Source organism: Meleagris gallopavo, chromosome 9 (genome assembly GCF_000146605.3).
Source record: "Meleagris gallopavo isolate NT-WF06-2002-E0010 breed Aviagen turkey brand Nicholas breeding stock chromosome 9, Turkey_5.1, whole genome shotgun sequence".
In the NCBI taxonomy this organism is placed as follows: Eukaryota; Metazoa; Chordata; class Aves; order Galliformes; family Phasianidae; genus Meleagris; species Meleagris gallopavo.
In genome coordinates, this window is record NC_015019.2 from 8,696,710 (window position 1) to 8,721,497 (window position 24,788).

A 24,788-nucleotide genomic window follows, 5' to 3' on the forward strand; every position below is an offset into this window, starting at 1 on the left:
CCCGGTACTGCCTCACTGCAGTTCGGGGGAAAAAGTAGGATTTGTTGTCCCCGACAGACAGAGGAGCAAGCTGTGTTTGTTCTCCCCTGAAACAAGGGAAGGCCAGCCGAATTTCTAACTCAGCTGTTACTTCCAGCTCCACATGTACGTTTCAGAGAGAATACAAAAGCACAGGTGGACACAAGAAGCATCAAACGGGCATCAGAAATCCCAGTGACCTGGTGCAGAACCACTGTCCTCATCCACAACCAATAAGGTACCTCAGCGAGGACCTCGCTACAGGATCACACAGCACTGCAATATTAAAGCCATGGGCGTAGGCATTTAAAATACATTCTTGCCCATATTACAGTTTCAAGAATACAACTAACATAAGAAAACCTTGCCTGCTAGTCAATTGGAAGAAACAGCCAGCACAAATGTGATGGTGAACAGCATCACTTCTTATTTTCAGTACATCCACATGAATGCTAATCTCCACCCAAGCAGTACACTTTATAAAGTAGTGGCTAGTCCAGCAAAGAACAGCAAAAAAATTCTTCAAGAGAATTAATACTCATCTCTAAGTGTGGGCCATAAGCATGTACCAGCTTACCATTAAACTGATGAAATCTACTTATAATTAACACTATGTACATAAATAAAATACATGCAAAGCCCACAAAATCTACCTCTTAACGAAGTATTAAAAAATAAGAATTAAAATTCTAATCTTAGGTCTCTAAAACCTACATTCTGTATGTAGCTAAAATGTACACGTTTAACTAAATTTAGAACCACTGGGAAACTTACCCTGTCCACATGGTGGACTTCTGCCTCAAAGTAAGCAATGTGGATTCAATTCCCATCTAGGTAGTTCGTTTTTTTGGTGGTTTTTTTTTTTGTCTTAACTTCACAAGATGTAGCAAAACAATGTGTTACAGTATCCGTAGGATCTTGCTAGAATGAATATATCTTAGTCCCCACATTACTAAATTGTTCAACACCTAGAAATGGCGCACACAACATACAAAAACTTTTAAGTCTAGGGGAGCCTATCAGGTCTGTTCTCTGACTGACCCAAATGGGTTGTACATGTGAATTCTTCTAAGCTTATTCTGCTCAAAGCTAAGGGTACGGTAGCATACAAACACCTCTAATTTAGAAACCAACCTGTTAAATGGGTGCTCAAATTGTTTTCAACATATATTTGCACGGAGTTGGTCAACTTTCAAACACCATTAAGGACATAATAATCAACTGTTGAGGTTTTTTTTTTTTAAATAGGTAACAAGAACGTAGGTAACTCAAAGAAATGAATCTTTGTTTTATAAAGTTTTGCCTTTACAGTTACATTTGACATGAATTTTGAATTTTGTTCATGGACAGTGGGATTCAGCTGCCTAAAAGTCTAATGGGTTGTCCAAAATGTATGAATGAGTGGAAAAATAACTAAAAAGAATCATAAAACTGTGTAATTGGAAAAGTGAGAGAGAGAGCATCTTACTAGCATCTTACAATCAAAAAACCAGAGACAATTATCCCTTTTCCTCAACAAAATCCAATCTGTACTGGGTTCCCTCTTCTGAAATACCAAGGGAAAGCTCAAAGCAAAAAGCAGCAACAAGCAACAACAAGGCTACTGCCAACAATGTGACATAACATATAAAATCAGAACCAACATGCATTATCTGCAGAGTGAGTGCGCAATTACAAATAAAGTACTGAGCAGAAGCACAGAATGAAAAAAACAGCAAGAAAACCACGACCACGCCAAAGCAAACCTAAGATACCAATGATCACAGGTATCTAAATATGAAAAGTCACAGCACTGAATCAGAAAGAATGTACAAAAGCCAAAACACCACTCTGTACAACAATTAAAAATGTTTATACCTGACAGGGAAGTAGCACATCGTAATAACCGTAACTAGCTGAAGACCAGACTTGCCCTTTAACCTTCAGCTAAGAACACAAACATTCCAAAGAACTGTGGAGCTTCTTGGCTCTCCAGGTAAGAGGGAGACATCCGAAGCATAATGATGTAATCAAAAAGGTATTTACAATTGTAATGATTACTTTAAATGACACCACATTATTTCAAGCACTTTCTTCACTTTTTTTTCTTTCTACATACCACTGCCTGATGTTAACACTGATGATTTGATCATGAATGGTTAAGTAAAACAGGAGCAGTGCCTATCCCTCTGGCTGATGTCCTGCAACTCTTCATCTGCCTGAAGAACAAAGAGCAGAGAAGTCTGAACAGGAAAGCTTCGTTCTCTGTGAAAATTTATTCATTTTCATTTAAGCAGCATGAGCACGTACCTCTAGATAGCTCTTCTCTTGCCGGCACCAAGTATATTTGACAGGATTGCCTCATCTCTTTCTCCTATGCCTTTGCAAAGGAGAGGTAGAATATGAAATCTAGCACTCAAATTCTACAGTTACCCACAGATTGGTGAGTGGAGCCAGAGGTCAGTAACATCCAGAGGTTTTTTAATTATGGCACTACTGGAGGCTAAAAATGATGGAAAAAATAATTCATGGACAGAATTTTGATACGCTCGTACCTGACCCTTCTTGGGTCTTAATAGCTTAAACTGATAGCCTAAGATCTAAATACCAGTTTCTGTTATGATTCAGATGATGACAGACAAATATTTTCACGTATTCCTGATACAAACTGGATGATTAGTAGGATACTTTCACTGAACGTGCCTATAGAAAGGACAGTCGGTCACGCAAGTAAATGGAGTGTAATAGTTCCATGCTTCATCCTCCGGTGAGACAAGATGCTTCTTCAAGCTGATTGTGTGGATGTTAAAAGTATGAATATTTTATATTTGTGCTTTAATCAGCAAGAAAATTATTAATGCTGACATGTAAAGGCATTGTTCTCGGCTGCGCAGAGCCTCAGAGGACATTATAATGCAGGTTTACAAGCAGTCCACATTCAGAAACTCTTTGGATTCTTTTCAATGAATTTTGGTGAATGTATTTTCAGCTATTCATGAAAAATTACCCTATCATTCAGTGATTTAACAATTTGCAAATCTGCCTCAATAATTTTAAGGCCCAGACTGAAATGCCTACTGGTTTCTTACAGTAGTAAAATTGGGAAACCTACCCACGTTAGATAGTTTCCAGAAAACAAAGCAAAAACAACAACAACAAATTTTGGCTGGAGATTTAGCTCTCACAACAGAAGCTAAGTTACAGAGCTATGAAAAAACTGCCAGTTTTGGAGATATAGTTCCATTTTTAGGGAGCCGAATCTATTAACTACATTTTTTTCGAGGAAAAGAAAGGAAAATGAAAGGGGTCTGGAGAGATTTCTGGCTTCTCTACCAGCGTACTTGCACAGGAAAGCCAAGATAGTTCAGCCAATAACTGACAGTTGTGGAGAGCACAGAAAGTGCCATAATGCAGCTAAGCCATGAAGCTGGTTATAAGGAGGGAATTCTGATTTATAAGGAAGAAATGTCAGTATTTTCATGTTTCTAAAAACCTTAGGATTCTATTCTGTCATACTGTTTCACACATCATCTAACATTAAAGAAAATACTCACTTAGAATAAATGTTAAAATAATGTGCTTGAGCCATTTTGGAAAATAGGGAAAATATTCAGGTTTTCAGTACCTTTTATTTCTTAGTTAGTGGTAAGGCAGTCAATTTTCCATAGTTTCATTTATTTTCATTATTGACAAGAGATGTTACAAAGACAGACTGTATTTTTAAAGAAAAAAAATTTGAGCTGTTAGGTTCAACAAAGTGACTAAGATAAAGTGAAAAAGAAACAAGGGACTGCAGGGCTCACATTGCTATACTGGCCAGTTTTTCAGTATTTGATGCATCTTGAGAAAACGAGAACCTAAGTGCCTCAGTTACACTCGTTCAATGCTGCTAGTATCAGTGGAGTAGGTGGCTACACCTGACAAGAGAACCTTCCTTCCCTTTTGCCTCATTCTTTGGGATACTGGAACAAGCAAGAATACAAATTTTAATAAATGTTCAAGATTGTATGAAATCTGTTGCTTTTCTTCCTTAACTAATGGCTCTTCTGGTGGAAAAAAAAAAAAAAGAAAAACAAATGCCTATCAGGGAACAATAGATTCTACACACTAAAATGCCCTGAAGAATCTCCATGATTTCAGTCAGAAAAATATATGGTCTTATTAAAAACATTATATTAGGAACCATTGCTCACTAGCTTGTGAGCGAAACAGAGTAGAGAAAAAAAATCACAAAGGAATGGGAAAGCCAAATGGAAAAACTATACTCGGCAGAAGCTGTCTTTGACAAGCCTTCCTGAGAAATAAGGAAAAATGCAACTTCTCCTTTCTTTTTAATATAGGTTTAAATCCACAGCAATGAAGGAAGAATGATGATTAGCATGTGTATTTGTCAGATCTCATACTGAATTTTTGGGAAGACCTTCTTTCCTATGAGTTTCCTCTGAGAAAAAGCAGCTTTTTCTAACAGGTACTTGTCAGGCACACAACATAGTTAATCACAGAAATCTCTGTCCAGATAGATATGCAACAATTTAAGTAATTCCTAGAAACAGATGTATAAACTGTTAAATCAGGTATCCAAAAAAAGATAAACTTTCATAAATTATACAGTAAATAAATTGGGTAATAGTTTTGTAATTATGTTTTGTTTTATAATTATCTTCTATACTTTTTTTGGAATGACTTCTAGTGCTCTCTACGAGTTACTATTTTCTCTGCATCCAGGTACACAAGGCCTTACTGATCTCTCAACGTTTGGATTTCTCATTCATTGATAATGCAGCAGAAACTTCAGATCAAGGAAACACTGGTATTAGTATCTCTGCAAAGAGATTAGAATTCAACCGTTAGCATGACATACACTTCCTAGTGTACTTGTCATTAAAATATTTGGTATCTAATCTACATTTACGTATTTCTTTTATTAGTATATTTTATTAGTATTTTTATGCAAACAACATATTAAATTTTGTATACACAAACTGAAGCAGGTTTTGAAATATATAAAAACATTTCAGCAGGCATGATCTTTGAAGGTCCCTACCAAGCAAACTGCTCTTTCTGTTCTGCATAGTTTACATAATTTAGACTGGAATTGGCAGGTATGTAATATCCCTGAAGAAAATACCTGTACAGGAACTTTCAGGCCTTCTATTAACTCATATCCTTATTCAGCAACACAAATTTGATCAATGTGAGTTACGATAAATTGCTCTCAGTACCAAGACTGCCTGGTCTATAAGTGTAGGTGTGGTTTTCATACATACCGAATACTGCCTGTCTTCTGCATAACCTCCATAAGGTCTATTGTTGCCTGGATAGACAAAGCTGTCGAATTGTTGGGGCTGCTGGCTGGAAACATAGTCTGGTCTCCTCAGTGGCTGAGCATACCTGGGGCTATGCAAAAGAAAAAAGACATTGTAAAGAAAGTGTATGATGTAAATTAGAGTATTTGTTTAAATAATAAATAAAAATAATAAAGCTTGTTAACTGCATACATGATGTCGATGCTATTGCAGTAAGACAACAAACTGCTCTATCTTTTAAATTCCTTTTACTGCAAAAGACCACTCATCCTACAAAAGTGAATTTAAAGACATTAATGTGGGATTTTTTTATTATTTATTTTTTTTTTTTTACAGTAATACATCATAAGTTGACCATCAACATTTTCCATGTTCATAATTTAAAAAAAAAAAAAAAAGAAGGGCTTCTTGATGGACCAAAGTATTAGACAGCTCCAGACTGTTTCTACGGTAGGACCCTGCTGCTTATGAGGAAAATGTTATGCTATCACTTATTTGTCTCATGGGAAACATGTTCTCTGCAAAAACTGCTGGTAGTATATGCAACACTGGGCAGGTGTTAGTGAGGAAGATTAAAGTAAGAAAGCAAAACTAAGGAAAATGTTTCCAACAAAATAATTAAAATTTTTAGAGTAAAACCATATCTTAGCCTTTGGATAAACCAGTACTCTAGAATTTAGCTGCAGAAAGAAATTCACATCAACTTTTTCATTTTAGTATTATATTAGGAAAGCAGACTACATCGACACACTTTAAAAACACAAATTTGATCAATGTGAGTTACGATACAATGTGAGTTATTATTACATAATAACGTATTTTGAAGTCATACAGAGAAAGCTGACAAATTTAGTCCTGTCTGCCAGCTCATACTTAGAACCTTTTCTATCACATTCAAGCCACAAAATAACTTATGCAAGTTACTTAGTCAAATGCTTCAGCATTTACTGGATCTCTGTCATGTCACTAGCAGAACTACACAGAAACGATTGGTTTTCAAACCTAAGGATCAAGTGAAAATGATAAAAAAAAAAAGAAGAAAAAATGGAAGATTGGGACCTGGGCGTCCTGGTGGACGACAGGTTGGCCATGAGCCAGCAGTGTGCCCTCGTGGCCAAAAAGGCCAATGGCATTCTGGGGTGCATTAAGAAGAGCGTGTCCAGCAGGTCGAGGGAGGTGATCCTCCCTCTCTACTCTGCCCTGGTAAGGCCTCATCTGGAGTACTGTGTCCAGTTCTGGGCTCCCCAGTACAAAAAAGACAGGGATCTCTTGGAAAGAGTCCAGCGGAGGGCCACAAAGATGGTGAAGGGCCTGAAGCATCTCCCCTATGAAGAAAGGCTAAGTGAACTGGGTCTGTTTAGCCTTGAGAAAAGAAGACTGAGAGGGGACCTGATCCAGGTTTATAAATATCTGAGGTGTGGCGGCCATAGCGGTGAGGCCAGTCTCTTTTCAGTGGTACGTGGAGACAGGACGAGGGGAAACGGACATAAGCTGCAGCATAGGAAGTTTTGCACGAATGTGCGTAAGAACTTCTTCACGGAGAGGTGACGGAGCACTGGAACAGGCTGCCCAGGGAGGTTGTGGAGTCTCCTTCTCTGGAGATATTCAAGTCTCGCCTGGACGCCTACCTGTGCGACCTGGTGTAGGGAACCTGCTTTGGCAGGGGGGTTGGTCTCGATGATCTCTAGAGGTCCCTTCCAACCCCTACAATTCTGTGATTCTGTGAAAAATAACAGCATACCTAGAATTATCTAAGTGACTTGGGCCTGGGAGATCATCAAAGTCTTGTCTTCTCAGTACAGCTTTCGGCAGTTGTCCAGTCCAGGCGACCTGTACATAAGGGTTGCACACAGCAAAATAACAAATTACAGAAATAGTTCACTAGGTACGGTGCATTCGCAGTTGCCTTTGGTGGAAAGATGTATAGGATGACTTCTTCCTTGGTAACAAAATATATAACAGTACAGACATGTTTTAACATATATAAATTCAATTTATCTAAAAGATTCAGTAGAAGGAAGACCTTTAAGTATTTGAGTAACGTGGAAAATGTACGCCTAGGGCGTAACAGAGAAGTACCCAGGTAAGTCTGTACAATTAAGGCAAACTAGGTATTAAGGGTCTTATTGAGTCCAGTGAGTTCTGTTGAGTCTCTTATGATTAAACATTTCAAGAAGATGCCACTCCATAAATAACAGTGGATTTGCCTCAGATTTATGCAACACCAAGTCTAAAATTAAACTAAATACAGTGATTGATAATGAAGGACCAATGAATACTGCTGCTTAAACTGGCTTCTGTCTTCCCAGACATATTTCTAGAGGACGAATGAAAACATCATGAAGAAACAAAAAGTCTGTTCTATACTCATAAAACTAATACATTATATTCGTTTGCTAAAGGTATCTTTGTTTAAACAAAAAACAAAACAAACAAAAAAAACCCAAAAAAATCTAATGACCTGAGGCAATTTTCAAAATACAGCACCAGCAGGAGAGAAGCAGTATTCAGGGAAGATCACTTGCAAGAGCAATAGCTGGAGCTATCATACCAGACTCTCTGCAGAAAACAACCCTGTCCCAGTTGAAACTAAGACACAGATTCAGATCACAGTTTCCTCTCTCGCCTCCCTCAGGCAGTTTTGGTTAAGGTTCCCCAGTTTACAGAATAATATGTGCACAAGGCTGCCACGTTGGCAGCTCACATACTCATGACCATCACATCTAACAAGGAGATGAGGCAGGCAGAATCATTTGTCTCTGGGCTTCAATGTACTGTCTGGATAACGAGGAAGTAGGACATACTACAACCATCATCCAGAGTAGATCATTTTACAATAAGATTTCTTTCCTCAACTAGACGTGCAAAATTTGGTCTAATTCATGCCTTGAAAATTATAGCATTATTTACATGATATTCAGAATTATTTACAAATTAAACAGCACCATCTGCTGGTGAAGGCGTCTCATACCATTTTTTTTCCCATTAATATACTCAATTTCCAAGATACTAATAGTTCACAAACATATTTAACAGGAAATAATACATCTGACTACATTCCCTTCTTTCTTTTCTCTATAGCTTATAAAGTGTCCTCAGACAGTATACACTCTTTAAATAAAATAATAACTTCAAATACAGAATGAGAAAGTGAATACAAAGACACAAAAATATACTCCTGTTCATCTTTCTTTTATTTCACATTTCCTGTTCTGATTTTGAAAAGTATTTATCCACCTTCTCTTGTGCTAACCACCAGTTCAAGTGAGAACCTCTGGTATAAAGTACACCTTGCGTAATGGAGAAACCTGACACAGCAGTTAGCCTAGTCCAGAAGGCAACACCTGGCCCTTCGTGGATCCACATTCAAAGAACGTTGCTGGACTATTTAATTTTTGAAAAAGCACTATTTTTTGCTTAAAACTTCTGCCTCGTTTCATTTGACACTGCTTAGTTCTTGCATTAAAAACAGAGAACTGTTATTTCCTACATTGTCTCTTCTCATACAGAAATCAATATTGATGGCTCTGAAATCCCAGATGTACTACACGTTCAGCCAGTTTTTCCTCTGGTGAAATGTAGCTAGTACACAAATGAAACTGTAGGTGCAGCTCATCAAGCAGTTTTAATGGGTTCAAATCTGACAGTAACAATTTCTTCCTCTCTGGCTGCGCACTACTGCCCTTTTTCTTGCACTGGCACTATTACCAGTAATAGCATGCAATGATTGAGTTTATGAGCTGATCAGGCTGAAACTAGTTCACCTGGCAGCTAGAAGAGAACACTGATAAAAAAAGGAAAGAGGCCAGAACATGTGCTTGAGCTCATATTCAAGTTTTCTCTCTTTTTAACACTGATATTCTATTTATTTGGATATAGTTTCAAAATAATACCCAGTTCTTTGTTTTCTCCTCTGCAAGCTAATTTCCTGCTTGATGAAGAGGTTCATGCATTTAGATGAGACCTTGGAAATCAAATGCTAGACAAATAAAACTAAGATCTTAAACTGAGGTTATCTTTAGTTTTACAAGAGGACAGCTTTATGCTATTCATACACCACTCTGTTGAACCACAAGGTCATGTTCAATTTCCACTAGAAAGAGGAACACGTGATGCACAGCACAACATCTCTTACCCTTGGTGACTGCTGAGAAGCATGTCCCAGGTTACCAGACAGTTCGTGACTAAATGTAGGGTTGTGGTGTACTTCTTGGTATGGAGAATTTGTTTGCTTCCTGGTGGGGAGGAAGAACATGAATTTAGAGCATCAGCAAGTTTTGTGTGTCATAGTGAATCTTTTTGGGCTGCAGATTTGTTCACAAACTGTACCATCAACTGAGATTTACTGGGGCAATGATACTTGCAAGCTATGTAACACTGCAGTTCTTCAATAACACAGGACACACCAGGAATACATGCTAACAGGACACAAGGAAAGTGTAAACAAAGTGTTGAAAGCAAAGAAAAGCTCAAATTACCAATGGTTAATGTTTAATCTGCAACACTTGTCAGTATTTAGCTGTCTGATTTCTTGTTTAGTTTTCAAACATGAGAAAAGCAAACCAATCCTTCACAGCAAATATATCAGCAAGAAAGATTTGGTAGTCTTGAGTTAGAAGTAGTAAATGCACATCTTAGTATTTAAAGCTTGTGTAAAGAAGAGAAACAACGACTTCGAATGAAGTTGTGAATAGTGTGGTAAAAGATGAATAACTTAAGGTGTTTGATTTAGGATTAAACTGTGCAAGGAATACTTTGGTAAAGGATGTTATATGGTAAACTTGTTGATTTAAGTATCAAGAGGTTGCAAATTAATCAGAATACCAGACTACTTTTGCTTTATTTTAGTTTTGATTATAAAAACATTTTTAACAGTATCCAGAGTAACTTACCTGGCTTTTTTACCTTTACAGCAGTAGACACACTGAAATATTGCAACAACTAAGAAAACCAGGGCTACTGCAGGAAGAACAGATACTAGTATTAAATCCAGTGTGTTCCAAAGCTGGTTACATTTAGGGCCCATATACCAATACTCCATCCAGCCCTCTCTGTAGTAATCACATCTGCAAATAAAAACATTTAAAATAATGTTGCTAAAATGTAAGTAATACAAAAAAAAAAGCAAATGTGATTTCATGCAGATTGTGAATGAAGATCAACATCCACTTTCACACAGCACAGTGCTGGGTCTAGATTTTCTTCTTTATTAACAATAAATTAACAATATATTAACAATATATTAATATATTAACAATATGTTAACAATATATTTCACAAGCACATTTACATGAAAAAGACCACTACAACCCACCTGCAAAAAGGTTTTTCATTTTTACATTGACAAGGAACTTTGGCAGGACAGAAGCCGTCACTATTACCACTGCAGTCACCAAAGTCCTCAACTGCAGTGCAGTTGGCTGTAAATTAAAAACAACAACAATAATAAAGAAAAACAACTTAAGACATTTATATGGTAGCATACTGTTATCAATGTGTATTTCCAATTACATTAGAGATTTAAGCTTCATATGATATACTCTGCAAAAAATACTAAATCTTAATTTCCAGTGACTTGTCCCTTAAAACTTTTGAAATGATTGGAGAAATTAAGGCTTACCAGCTCAATTTACTTTGAATTTACAACAACCTTCCAGATAGACAGCAAAGTGTATGGCTGATATGATTATAATTTTTATCACATTATTTAAATATGACTATAGATGAATTATAGTGTGTATAGTCTCTGGATCATTGGCAAAGACTAGAAATCATGAAATCCATTTGGGACTCAACTTCTCAAACTATAAACTCAAGCAAAACCTTTTTGTATGGTTTTCTTTTAGATTATTATTCCTCATTTTACTATAATAAAGGATTTATTTTGCATTAATATGGCTTTCTCCTCCCACTCTTTTACTGTACATACATTGTGGGTTGTAAATTATGATCCAGAAGTCAACTGCTTACAGTACTACAGAAGTACATGGATGTCCAGAAATAATTACCTCACCAGGAAACCACTGTCAAACCTCAGAAGTTATCACATTTCAGGCCTACAACCCTACAAATTCTTTGCTATCTGTTTCTTTCCTACACAGGATTTGGCCTGAACGCTGTCCTCATCATTCACACCAACAAGCTGCAAGCTGAACCAGAGGTTCTGGTACAAAGCTTGCAAAGTCTAACATAATTCCTGCCTGCAGTAAAGCATTGAGGGACACACACCTGAAATCTTCACATGGAACGTACTACTAAATGATCAACCACTGGATAAATGTGAGGAAGATAATTAGAACTGAAAGACTTGCAAGACTAAGCACCGTTGTTATATTCAGAAAAAAAAAACAACCAACCCAACAACCAATACAGCTGAATATTATTTGCGTAACTTTTCACCATAAGATAAACTTTTGAAGTTTGAATTAAGACCGTAATATTCAGTTTCATTGCTGAGTCATTCGCAATATAACAATATCTTTTCTTTCTAAAGGGTTTAAGAACAAACACTTACAGGAAATCCTCCCATAGAACAATCTTCCCAATCCTATATATAAAACATAAAACAATCCTACCAATCCTATATACATATGCAAGTATTTCTGATTCTGTTATAGTTAGGTCTTCATTTAAAACATTCTTTTCAATGCACTCTGGCTTCATACTCTTAATTACTCATCATTTTCTCCATGTTAATCTCAAAAGAATTCAGTTTACTTTCTATAAAAAGGATGTACAACTTCTTAAAACCAACATACTGAGTATTTCTTCCAACTGAAAAGAAAACTGTCTTACTTGATTAAAATATATCCCATCTGACAGGTTGGCTTAAACAGTCCAAAACTCTTGGCAGTACAGAACTCAAAATCTATGAAACACTTCCTAACAAACACACACAAGCAGTTAACACACAAACATCTTAATACTTCATTGTTTTTCCATAATTAAAAACTCCGTCTACCCAAACAGTTAAGAGAACAGTTAAGAAGCAACGCCACTGGGCTTGCAATACTTCAGGAGTGCCTCTAAAGGTTAGCCAAGTATTCAATAGCAACATTACTCTTCTAGCAAACTATAAAGCAAAAATGCATTTCTTACGTTCTTGACTCAGAGAATCACCAGCCACCAATAGAATGAAAAACAAGACTTTAAGAATGGACATCCTGAAGCCAAACATGGTAATAGACAGCTTCTCTCAGATGATGCTAGCAGCAGAATGAAGTTTCTGTTACTGCTGTTGACCACAGCAAGTCAAAGATCATGGATTTTGAGCTTGCTTTATAGCATCATTCTCTATAAAAAAAATTACTAATTAACTTGCATCAGATACAACTTCCTGGTAAGCGTTCCACTGCAATTCATTTTACGGTAAGCAAGTAGTTCCATAAAACGTTCATTACCCTTTCAATTTCTGAATACAAAGAATTCCTTTAACAGCATGACTTCCAACATGCCAAGGTATCTGTCACAAGTGTTTATCTGTTCTCCTTTTAGGTGTAACTTACCTTTTAAAGATAGCAACTCTGAATGTATTTTAATATAGAGTTCCTGGAATATACAGTGTTTTAAAACACATTAAAAGACAGCAACCTGAATACTGGAAGTTGGTTATTTGTATTTGATATTGGTCTTAAGATGTTTGTGCTTTCAAAACAAATGAAATCTGGCTGCAATTATGGCTTCTCTGATTGCTAGACACTGCTGCAGCTCATATTATATTACTAACACCACTTTCTTCAATCCACAACCAGCTTAATTACAACACATGGTTGCAATCTTTTTGATTTTTTCATGATTTCTAATGAAATAATTTCTATGATTTTTCCGAAACTTTTCCCATAGTTGGGCATGAAATAGCATACATGTACTTCCTCATTATCGCCACAATAATTATGAATTTTCCAGTCGGATTCTAAAAGGAAATAAACATTTCTGAGCTTACTAAACAAGGCCTTTTGCATTTTCAAATGCCTTTGCATCTCTTCTTTTTGCAGATGTGGAATTACAGTTTTATTTCAGTCCAACTTGCAGATTTATTTTGATATTCTTGTCTGGTAAAATGTAAAGGCAAAATCATGCCTGTTCTCCATGAATAACTGCACCAGGTTTGAGTCCCAAAGCACAACAGTTCAATTCACTACATTTGGAACAAAAAACTTCATAGCATGGACTTCTTTCCATAGATTATTAAAAAAACAAGTAGACAATATCCATAAACCTGCTTCAGTGACTGCGTGTTATTGGTCTTTTTGAAAAGTTAAAGCCTAAGTCACAGCTGGGCAGAGGTTGTGTCAAGCAGTCCTGTGTATGTTCTGGCAAGAACCAAGTCAGAACATTTGTTCATTTCTAGGATAAATAAATATCTCAGTTTCTAGAAGTAACTACTACTCTCCTGAATCAGAAACTGGGGTTACGATTATGAATTTCACCTCAATGAATGTTGATGCTGTTTGTTCCTCTGCCACTCTACTGCACAAACTATTCTAAGGTGTTCTTTGATAGGAATTTCTGCTAGTATTTTGTTATGACCTTAGTGAAGTTAGTATGTCAGAAAAACTTATTTATTTTACATGAATGTTTACTGTTGGTTTTCTCAGGACCTCTTCAGTCTCATGTTTCTGATTCTCTTCTGGGACTGTTTTCTTTCAAGCCTGGCTTTGACACATGCACCACAAGCTGCTTCCAAATTTGCCCAGCAACAATTCAGGACTGTTCTAAAATTCTACCTCATCAGCAACAACTTAGACAGGAACATGACACCTTTTCCCATTATATTGCCTTCCCTTAACCACTTTTTAGAGACTTACTAGAATCTTCCCTGCTGACCAACTGTAGAGTATTTAGAAGGGCATTTCTCCTCAAAAGCACAACTTAAAAATATGTTTCTGAGTAGTTCAATTTCAAAATTAGACAGTCTGTCCAGTACCTTAATATAACGTTAATGCAAAGGATCACTTTGGTCACACTGTACTCAGTTTACACAACAATACTCATGCAGCTTCCACAGTAGGTCAAAACAGCACAGGACAATTTTGTTCTTCCTTAATGTTAAATGTTCCCTGAAAATAATTCACTACACAGTAATACCCGCAATCTGCAGCAGTCTCTGAGTGAATGCCTTGCCATCCTGAAGAACACACAACAATAAATGGAGATGCACACAAAGTTTGTGAAAGATTAGCTAGTTTGTAGCTTAAGTTCAAACATTAGTTTTAAGGATGATGCTCTTAAAATTTCTTCATAAAACACTGCACAGATTTATTTATTTTTTTTCCAATCAGGAACTGCTGCTCACAAAGACACACAGAGCATAGTTAAATTACCAATGAAAGGTAAAAATTAACCTTTATTTTTTAAAGGATGAATAATTATCTGTAAAAATCAATGCCTGGTATATTGTACATCCTTCTAACAATACAGCTTTGACTGAAAGTCAGACCTTCAGCTCTGCCAGAAGAACAATATTTCACAACATTCAGCCTTCCTCATCCAAGAAAAGAGAAAATAACATATAGCCTGTAAGACAACATGTAATCTTTCTTCAGATGTAACAAAGAAGCAGAAGTACCTGTTTGTATACATACTTTGTTGTTCTAAATGACATGGCGTTTTCCCTCTGGCTCCAGTTCACAACTACTGAATACTAAGCATTAAACACAGATAGTTCATGTTGTGGGATAAAAAAAACATTTCTATCTATGGCTTTTAAATTTGATTAAAACAAAAGATTCAGGAAAGCTTTAATTAGCAGACTTTACTTAGATGAGTTGTTCTATTGATGTGTACTACAAAAAAAACAGACCACTGGCTGTCTATTGCACAGTGGGATTCTACTGAATGCAAAAGATTTGGACAAGTCTCCACAGAAGGGTCAGAGAGGCCATCAGTAGGTTTTTCTTTTTAGTGCCTACTTACTTAAGCACTAAACAATGGATTAAGTTTCTGCCACACAGACCAAAACTGCTTTAAGCTTTTCATTTCACAGTATACTAACTTTTTTTCCTCACACTGCCCAGGTTTCTGGAACATTGAAAAATCAAATTATGCATTTTACAGCTACAATCTACATATTAATGACATCTAGACTAATTCTACAAGGCTGTGCAGTATCCTTATCTGGACACCAACCTGTGCAACCTGCTGTAGGGAACCTGCTTTAGCAGGGCTGCTACACTCAATGTCTCTGGAGGTCCCTTCCAACTTCTACAACTCTGTGACTCCATGAAAGTTACTGGCTTTACGTTACAGGTCAAAGCAGGTCAACTGCTCTTTGCTGTAATCTCAATTCCAGACCAGCTTCAAGACAGCTCTGGATAACACACTCTACTACCATTGAATTGCAGAGATTCCAAAGGAGGCACAGAAAGCTAAAAACTTCTTGGATATGTTATTACAATCGCTACAAATGAGGCTTATGAAAGTTAGCAGCAGTTAAAAACACAGCCTCACTTTAGATCTGATCACAGCAAGGGAAACACCTAGAATTTCTTTCAGTTGTTTCAGGATTTGCCAATTTTTAGATTTCCTTCTGCTTAGCACTTCAGCCTGGTTTGTACACTTGCTTTGATCTATTGGAAGAACTCATCAGTACTGTAGTTATACAAATAATAAATATGATACTTCTCAAATGGTTATGATTACACTATTTTCTTGACTACAGCTTACTAAAAGCAACTTACCTAAGCTTTTTCTTCACCAAAACCCTGCAATTTAAAAGAGAAATTATACACAATATGCACAAAGTGCATATTACTGCTCCTTTTCAGAAGAGTCGGCGCTGTAATACCACTTTTTTTTTTTGTTTAAAATACATATTTTTGTATTTTAATGACTCTGAAGAATACTCACAATTGTCACTACAAGGCAGTTATATTGACGTATTAAAACAATCTTTACAATGTCTACACATATCACATTTAAAATGGGCACACTCCTTGTTCACACATTTTTTTGTTCAGGCAGCCAATACTGTAGTTCACACCATACATAACATTATTTATTAACATATGGGTTGAGAAATTACTTTACCTGGAAGATTATTGTGGAGTCATACAGAAGTAAATATATTTTCTATGTCCCAGTCTTTAAATAGAACGTGCCATTCCTCCATTGTAGGTAAAAGCCTTTTTTTCCTCAGTCCTGAGCTTCAGCATTCTTGAAATTATCCAAGAAAAGAAGATGGAAGCACTCTGCATTATTCAACACATATAAACAACTGAAAACTGAGTTTTAACATGTATTGCCTGTTGGCACTGTATGGATATGTATTGATGACTTCTACCACGAATGAAGTTCCAGCACTTCACAAGAGGGCTTTTTTCTCCTCCCTGATGTTAGTGAAACATATGTGACCAGTCATGCTTACCAATTAACTTTTAAGATGTACTTTAAAGAAAAGGAGCTGTCAATTGGCCCTATAGTTGAGGAAATATACGGGAGTTAATGTTGAAAAGCATCTTATCACCCTTTATTTTCAGATGTTTCACAATATCATCACAAAATAAAGCATCACAATCTGTTTCAGGTAAATAAAAATGATAGCATCAACAAATGCCAGATCTCTATATAAGCAATACAATCAATTATAAATAAAAAACATGCAGTAATTTTAAAATGTGTATATTATAAAATATTGCCATGTGATCCAGTTCTTTAAAAGACATTGGATTTTTCAAAAATACAAAACATACATAAAAAATTACAGCCTACTTTCTTACTTCTGTTGTGGTACTGTATGAAGTCAATTGGACTTTTAGGTTAAGCTGTAAGTTTATGTGACCATGGAATGCCTCCGAAATATGTAAAAGCTTTTCACTAAAATTTAATCAAACCATGTCTTGCAATACAAGCTACCAGGTGTGCCTGTGTTGACTTCTCATTATTCAGCAGGTTTGCATACTGGATCTGAACACATTACCAAGACTGTAAGGTGTACAGACTTAAAAATAAGACTCACAAGTGTGTCATAAGGTACACGTGAAGTTACATTTTTAAAGCCATTGCACAGGTCCTTTGTCATAAAGAGACATGTCTAAAATTCCTTCTACTTATCTGGAACAAGCCATATAAAATGTGGAGCTTCAGATCCCTCACCTGAAGAGAGACAAAATCATTTTAGGTCTGAACAAGAAACACTTCTGAGAATGCAATCTGAGTAACGAAGACTCATTCACCATTTCAACATTTTTACAAAACCAGACTCGTAACCTGATGTGCGTTGCTTTCCTGTTAGCAAATATATTCCAAATTTCTTTGAATTATTTTTTTTTAACCTCTCCAGCGTCCGGCATGGGTGGACAAGACTGACTGCATCAGAAGTCATGTGAGTAAAGAACTATTATGCCATTAACATCTATTCTCCAGGATACAGAAACACTTCTTGAGACTGGCTGTAGTCCTCCTGAAAGCAGAAAGTGCATCCAGCAAGGATGCAAAACTTTTCATATATTTTTTGCCCTGTTTTCTTTCCCTCGAGATCCTTAGGCTGTATCTGTCTCAGTGCAGAAATCCAGGCCTCTGATTTTAGTCACAGGCCTTTGACTGTGGGGATACTAAACAAAAACTCTTGACAGAAAACAAACAAAATCCCTGTCTCACACGGAGGACAATGTGTAATAACAGATAAATCCCAAGTGACAAAGAAACTGAACTAAAAAGTGACAGTAGCAGAACAAATCCTGAGGTGGAACAAATGTTCCGCACATTCACATACTGCCTAGCTCCTCCTTCCCACCAAGATGAAGTAACACAGCTCTTAAGAATTCCAGAACTGTATTCTCACACTGTTTATTCATTAAAGTGAGTAAAAGCAATAATTTTAAGTTATGTCCCAGGAAATGCATCAAGGCTTCAGAACAACAATTAAACTATGAAGCACAGTTCTATCACAATTTTGTCCTGAGGAGTAATTAGACTGTAATACAGCACAGGTACAGCTTTGTGCATCGTGTCCTTTTACAACATTAATTTCTTCTGAAGTCAGGGCTTATAACACAAACCATTTGAACAAAAGATCTAAGACTGCTCAGCTTAATCATTAAGAACTCCAGCAAGCCTTTTCCAGACTTGTCTCTATCACAATGTATGGGGCTGCTGAATCACAGCCTGAACCTCTGATTGATCACCTGAGGCAAGCAATGAGTCAGCCAAGGGAGCACAGGTGAAGGCAAATCACCTGTGCTGCAGGAAGGGGTGGAGCCTGGCTGCACCTCTCCTAGACCCATTGAAGAGCTGACTGCCAGTGGGGAAGTATTTCTCTGGAGATCTGCTCCACTGGAGTCCATCTTGTGAGCCCAGGATAGGGTGAGTGACTTTCTTCCCTTACTCCAATATAACAATTACGTTAGCCAAGCTCCTGGATATACCATACCATCTGTATATCCATTGATTATACGCACAAGGAGTATTAACGTCCTGAAATTATTCAAAGGACTGGAGCAGCTTTTTGCATTCTGGTAGATGACAGACTTTTAAGGCCTGCTCTTGCCTGGAAAGGGCACGCGTGCTCGTTCCTTGGCATCTCCCTAATGAATCTTCCTACCCCGTTCCCAGGAGATTAATACTTAGTTTCTTTACACTTTGTCCTGAAAAATGTCACCACAGTAAACCATGCAAACCTGTATCATCTTACCTTCCTTGTTGACTTGTAGCAGTGCTTCACTCAAAGGACCTAAGTGTCTTACACTAAGTTAGAATTTAAATAGAATCCAGGTGCAGACCAAACGGTTTTGCCTTCATTTTTTAATCCAGAAGCTGACTAACAGACCAGATATGGAGGCAGATAATTCCCACCATCCCATCTAGCACTTGAAAATGATCTTCCTTTAATTACTTTCACTTCCTGCTTTACATCTTCACATTTCCCTGAAAATGGCATAGGAACCATCTAACTTTTCTACTGTTCTCTCTGTAGCAGAACACAGTTAGGCATTGTGCCCAGGAGCTCTGTGAAGACTGACTTAATATCCTCTGAATTCGCTCAGTTTCATGGGCCTTATTATGTGATTAAAGAAACAAAATACATGAAATTCTAATTCATCCCAAGCAAGTTTAATTAATAGAATTATTTTTCTTTAAACCTCATTTATTTACTGACTTTACTTTGTATTGGACTCCATTCAGGCTGAAATCTTCACCTGAAATCTGGATTGCAGAATATCAATACATCTGTTTCTGAACCAACAAAAGCCTTACTTGGTGTATTTGTTCATTAAGCATTTATGCTTTGAGCATGCACCATTGTGCAGTATCTCCTTATTAGTTCTGTTAGCCCTACAGTGACACTAGGAGTACAGATTGCCTGTATTAAGGTCATCTGACTTTGAAGTGGGAGCTTCATAAGAAGGAATCAGGTAGTGGAATCTATTCTTATGTAGAACAGTGGCAAATATCCTTTCATATCCCACTGCTGAAAAAACATTCATGTGAAAGTGTTTCTTTTCAGCTCTAAGACATCAAATCAAACTATCTGTTTGCGTAGCAGTATTCTCACTTTTTGTTCTGTTCATTACTTTGGCATTTTTAGATATTTATCAGCACTTTCAACCATCTATGCATTTCTTACTTTAAACCTTCAAGCTCTTTTCTAAACATTGCTTATTCATTCTATATAAATCAAACAGTATCAGCTTCATGGATTCAGCAATTTGCATACAGTTCAAGTTACCAGAAGTATGTTAAAACCAATGCATAGTCTATCATGGATATTTTAAAGATCAGTTGTTTCCCAGCATAAGTGACATTTAAATACAAAACAAGAATGCACAAGAAGTTCAGTTTCCATTCACATCTGTGAAAGAGGCAAACAACAACAAATGACTCTGCAATGAAAAAGTGATTTGTTTATGTAAGCATTAGGGATAATGCTACTCATATGATAAAATAATCAATTAAGGGCACTCAGACCAGTAAGAGTTGCTCTTTGTCCTAGAGCTTCAAGTGAAAAACAAAGAAGCCTCTCTAACCCTATCCATGACATTCCTCTTTTTCTATCAGAGAACATTTGAGCTGAAATATAGATGTTCACCTTTTCAAATACCTTTAGTGAAATGACATTTAGTAACAAGTTTGGCACAGAGGAACTTCATTGTGAGAAGACACACACACAGATCCCATTTTCTCAGTGTCACAGCATGACACTGAATATGAGTGAATTCTCACTGTTCGTAAGTAGTGAGAAACAAATATTCATTGAACAGCATCGTATAAATCAGTAATACAGTTTGGAATATAAGAAAATACCTGATTAAGTTACACCTCACACAGTACGAATCACAAGGCTTATTCCTTCCCTTCTTCCCTCCCCCTTATCTGTAATACTTTGCAAAGATTTGTAATCAGACGTCTTAGCTTCTTGTACTGTACATATCCACATCTTCTGGGCTGGACTGACCATGGTCCATAAGTTTTGGGTCAGGTTTAAACTTTGTCGTCTTCACTGTTCCTGTAAGAAGTATTAGAGAAAATTATTGGAGAAATAATATAATCCACACCACATGGAAAGAAAACATTACTGATGGAAAATCAAAGATATATAATAATTTTGAAACTGTGACAGGGTGCACAGTGAGAAAATTAAAATACTCCTGTAGTCGTTAAACAATACTGTCTTCAGTATATTCAGAATACAGAATAACATGCTATGACAGTCTGTTCTATTTAAAAGCAAGAATAAGTACAAATTCTATCCAAGTAATTCAGAATATGCATTAAATTTGTATATTGGACCTGACATTACATCTGGATTTTTTCATTCACCTGACGAAGGTAGTGGATCTTTAGTACTCCAAGACTCTATAGGAGAAGATTCTGTTCTGTTAGACGATTGTGATTCAATAGCAGATTCAAGATGTATCTTAGATATTTCTTTATTTTTCTTATCTTCTTTTGTAACTGATTTTGACTCTTGCTGCAGCTGTGAACAAATATTAATGCAAAATAAGGTTATTTCAAAGCTTGTATTTTATAAAATTACTCTCAGGTATGACATAATGTAATGACATCATGCAATGACATTCAGTTGGTAACGTCAGTTGACTGCATGCACTGGATGCACCTATAAAAGAGATAAACTCCAATAAAAAACCCCACAGCTATGATACTCTAACTCACAGCTCGCATTTAAGCAAGTTCACTTTTTCATGAGCATGTATTCAAATCTGATGCTCCATTTTAACCTGAGACCCTCCAACTTCTTCACAAAGAAGTCATCGCCCTCTACAGCCTTTACAAAGACAAAAGATAGAAAAAAATACGTAGATCTTACAAAACACTTAATACTAGGCTACTTACTACTGTTAGACTAGATGATCTTAGATGTCTTTTCCAACCTTAACGATTCTATTGTATTCTTAGCTAACAGAAGAGAGAAAGATAAATCATGATGTCTCCCTAGTAATGGAAAGGAATACGCTGTTTTGGTTACAGACTTCACCAAGTGGAAAAAAATTAAGCTAACAGGAACTGCCTTTACCACATCAATTCTTGTATCTCAGTCAGCTTAATGACATTTACCCAAACATCAATTTCAAAACTCAGAATTCCATTTGACTCCACCAAGGAAATTAAAAGGGAGAAGTGCACAGAGTAACATCATAAATCTGAAGCAAAATACTCTTAAACATTAAGATGACTGAGAAATTTTCATTTTCTTCAAAACCAACAAAAATAATACTGTGCAGAACTGAAAATTTACTTAGGCAAATACTACTTGTTTCAAAGCGTCTTAAGTGTTTCACTGACAGAAAAAACTTTTCAAGTTGCAGAAAAAGGGAAGTCTAATTCTGGAATGTACTAACCTGAATTCCATATATAGTTTACAAGAGGTAAATATTCCTCTCAGCTTAGTGCTGCCAGGGCCCTAGGTTGTGTACTATGGTGTGCTGTTTTGATTTAATTAAAAACAAAACAGAAATGAAAGGAAAAGCTAGAGAATGCACTGAGGAAAACAAAAATTACACAGGAGTCACAAAATTTGTTTTCTAAAAAAAGCTATTCTATGGAAAAGGTAACATCAAGAAACAGGATAAACTTCTCAAACATAGAAGGTCAATATAAGGAGGTTAATGATCATTTTTTCCACTATGGCTGCAATAAGGACAGGACTTGAAAGAAAAAAATAAAAATCAGCTTAATTTGAGATAAACACTATTTAAATCACGGGGTAATGTAAACAGACTACCTGAAATGGCTATGGAATTTCCTTCATTCATCTGTTTAAACACAAGTTAGTTACACCTACAGTGATTTTCTATTGCTAAGCTCAAAAATGAGCTTTAAGAGAAGCTCAGTCTTCTTTTTTGCATCTTGCACACACTGTGGGAGCACACAGAGGATCTGAATTTCTAGTGCTCTGAAAGGTGTAATAAATAATACATTAAACATTTAAATTACAAAAATATCAGAGAGTTTCTGTACTTCCCTTAATACAGCTAGTAATCTTAAATAGTATCAGCAGGATGGTACCTGACTTCCTCACTTACTCTCTTCACCCTTTGAATTTACAAGCTGCAGTCACTACTTCAGAAAGCCTACCTTGGAGGCATCTTCCTTCTTTGCCCATAGAGATCGTACAGCCTCGTAGGCTTGATGGCTTGCAGAAATTACCTTTTTCCCTGTTACCTATTAAAAAAAACAACGCAATTTTAAAACAGCTTTAAAAAAACAACAACAGATACACAGACCATTCAAATGCAACACAATTCACGAGAACATGCTCAACACCATCCAGAATAGGACATACTTTAGCCATCTGCTTCTCAAAATCGAATATAGATTTGTTTTTCATCAAGCAGGTCCTAAATAATGTTTACAAATCCACAGGTAGCTTTCATATGCTATACATACCCATCTATCCAAAACAAAATCAAAACATACTCAAAGAACGGTTTTGTAAACGTTAGCACAATTGACCAGAACAACAAATATGAAAGAATCCAAGCCTGCCTCACTATTCTGCAAATGATCAAAGACAGTAATACAAAAAAAAGAAAAGAAAAAAAAAAGCACCAAAAGATGACGCAGTCCATGTAAGTGAGCAGAGTTCTGCTTTACAGGTCTGAATCCTTTCAGATTTTAGAAAAGCAATTTTATAACACTGCAGCAACTATGGAGAAACTTTACAAGTGCTCTGTAGACACAGAATATTTCATAGCTACAACTACAGAAAAGCTGCAGAAGATGACACAAGTAAACAGGAAACAAGGATTTAGACTCCACTGCAGAATTTCTATTCATTTCTGTTTCTTCCAACCCTGATATTTAAGTCCTACTCTAATGAGCCAAGGAAGTTCCCCACAGCCTCCTGAGAAACTGTAATCCTCAACAACTTGTATATATGAAAACAAATACTCCTGTTCAGCTTAGTCATAAATAGCTGAAAGATTTTAACTACAGAATTAAGTCTTTACTGTGTCTTCCTAAATACTCCAGAAGCATCTAAGAGCAAACATCTCATTAAAATAAGTAGATACAACAATTGATTCATCACAATGGAAAAAAAAAAAAAATCAGAGATTCAGATTAATTACAAGACCAAAATGCAATTACCAGAACTACATTTTCCTACCTCATTCATTTCATATGGAAGAACAGTTTTTAAGCTATAAAACAAAGACTGTTAAGGAACCAAAGGAGCTCTATGGAAACTATAGAACAGGAAGAGATGCAGTGATGTTTTCAGTCTTTGTATAGAAAAGTACTGTAAGCAAACAATTCTTGCATGCAAAATCTGAAGTATGGTGCTGCTTTTCTATGTAAACTACGAAGACATTAATCAGGTAGGCAACTGCAAGATGACAGTAATTTGAAAGCAAGGAATCTTATAAAAGGTGCAGTTGTATCTCAAATTGCATATCTGCCAAATTCAGTAACTTTGTATTTATTTTTATTTAATTTTATTTCAGTGAGACAAAAACACGTTCATTCACTTGAGAAACGAGGACTAAAATTGAGAAGCCACACAACTGCATTTTTTAAGTCAGTCACTTCTGATAGTTATGCAATTAACAGCTGTGACACACTTTTTTAATGAAGATGCATTTGAATTCCAACTCCCAGTCCCACAACGCTTAAATCAAATGAAACTGGAATGCTGTGACTAAGTTCACTGTTAATTCAATATTAAAACACAAGTAAACTTACCTTAGCAATTACTACTGCCTGAGCTGGGTAACAAACTGAAATTCCTAAAGTAGTAAGTCCCAAGGGATAAGCAATTTTCTTAAATCTAGAATCTGTACAAAGCCAAATATTTCATATAATTAGCTTTCTGTTACATTAGTGTCTAAGTGGTTGTATTAATTAAACACAATCATTTAATCTCTAACAATTGTTTGCATCCAGTTTATACCCACCATGGCTGAAGGAGAAAGTACAGAATGTTATTACAGTTCAGTAAATGGCCAGGTTAGTAAGAGAGACACTTATTCTCCAAGTTGGGTTTCCCAAACAAGAAAGAATCCCAAAGCAGATTTGCCAATATTGTTA

The 24,788-nt window shown here is 36.3% G+C and overlaps 2 protein-coding genes across 2 annotated transcripts in view; both read right to left on the reverse strand.

Annotated features, from left to right (window-relative positions):
• Positions 1–1,854: 1,854 nt before the first annotated feature.
• Positions 1,855–12,560, reverse strand: LOC104912175. The gene is made up of 7 exons (XM_010715252.3): positions 12,402–12,560; positions 10,618–10,723; positions 10,196–10,369; positions 9,439–9,538; positions 7,045–7,133; positions 5,265–5,394; positions 1,855–4,819 (listed from the first exon to the last, which is right to left on the reverse strand). Exons 1-7 carry the CDS (start codon positions 12,478–12,480, stop codon positions 4,811–4,813), a joined length of 687 nt encoding a protein of 228 aa, XP_010713554.1. The 5' UTR covers positions 12,481–12,560; the 3' UTR covers positions 1,855–4,810.
• Positions 12,561–19,330: 6,770 nt separating this feature from the next.
• The window catches only part of APOOL (apolipoprotein O like), an 11,120-nt gene continuing 5,662 nt past the window's right edge, over positions 19,331–24,788 (reverse strand). Inside the window, exons 6-9 of the mRNA XM_010715420.3 lie at positions 24,444–24,535; positions 22,836–22,922; positions 21,060–21,216; positions 19,331–20,745 (exon numbers count right to left, since the gene is read on the reverse strand). Of these exons, the coding sequence (XP_010713722.1) occupies positions 20,648–20,745; positions 21,060–21,216; positions 22,836–22,922; positions 24,444–24,535 (434 nt within the window). The 3' untranslated portion in view covers positions 19,331–20,647. The remainder of the gene's footprint in view (positions 20,746–21,059; positions 21,217–22,835; positions 22,923–24,443; positions 24,536–24,788) is intronic.

Excerpts from the sequence above, each read along its gene's own strand:
- LOC104912175 (XM_010715252.3), bottom strand. The coding sequence starts at position 12,480 with ATGTTTGGCTTCAGGATGTCCATTCTTAAAGTCTTGTTTTTCATTCTA. Across the intron at positions 10,724-12,401 it reads TGATTCTCTGAGTCAAGAAC|CCAACTGCACTGCAGTTGAG; the intron begins GTAAGAAATGCA and ends TTTAATTTACAG. Across the intron at positions 10,370-10,617 it reads AATGAAAAACCTTTTTGCAG|ATGTGATTACTACAGAGAGG; the intron begins GTGGGTTGTAGT and ends TTTTATTTGCAG.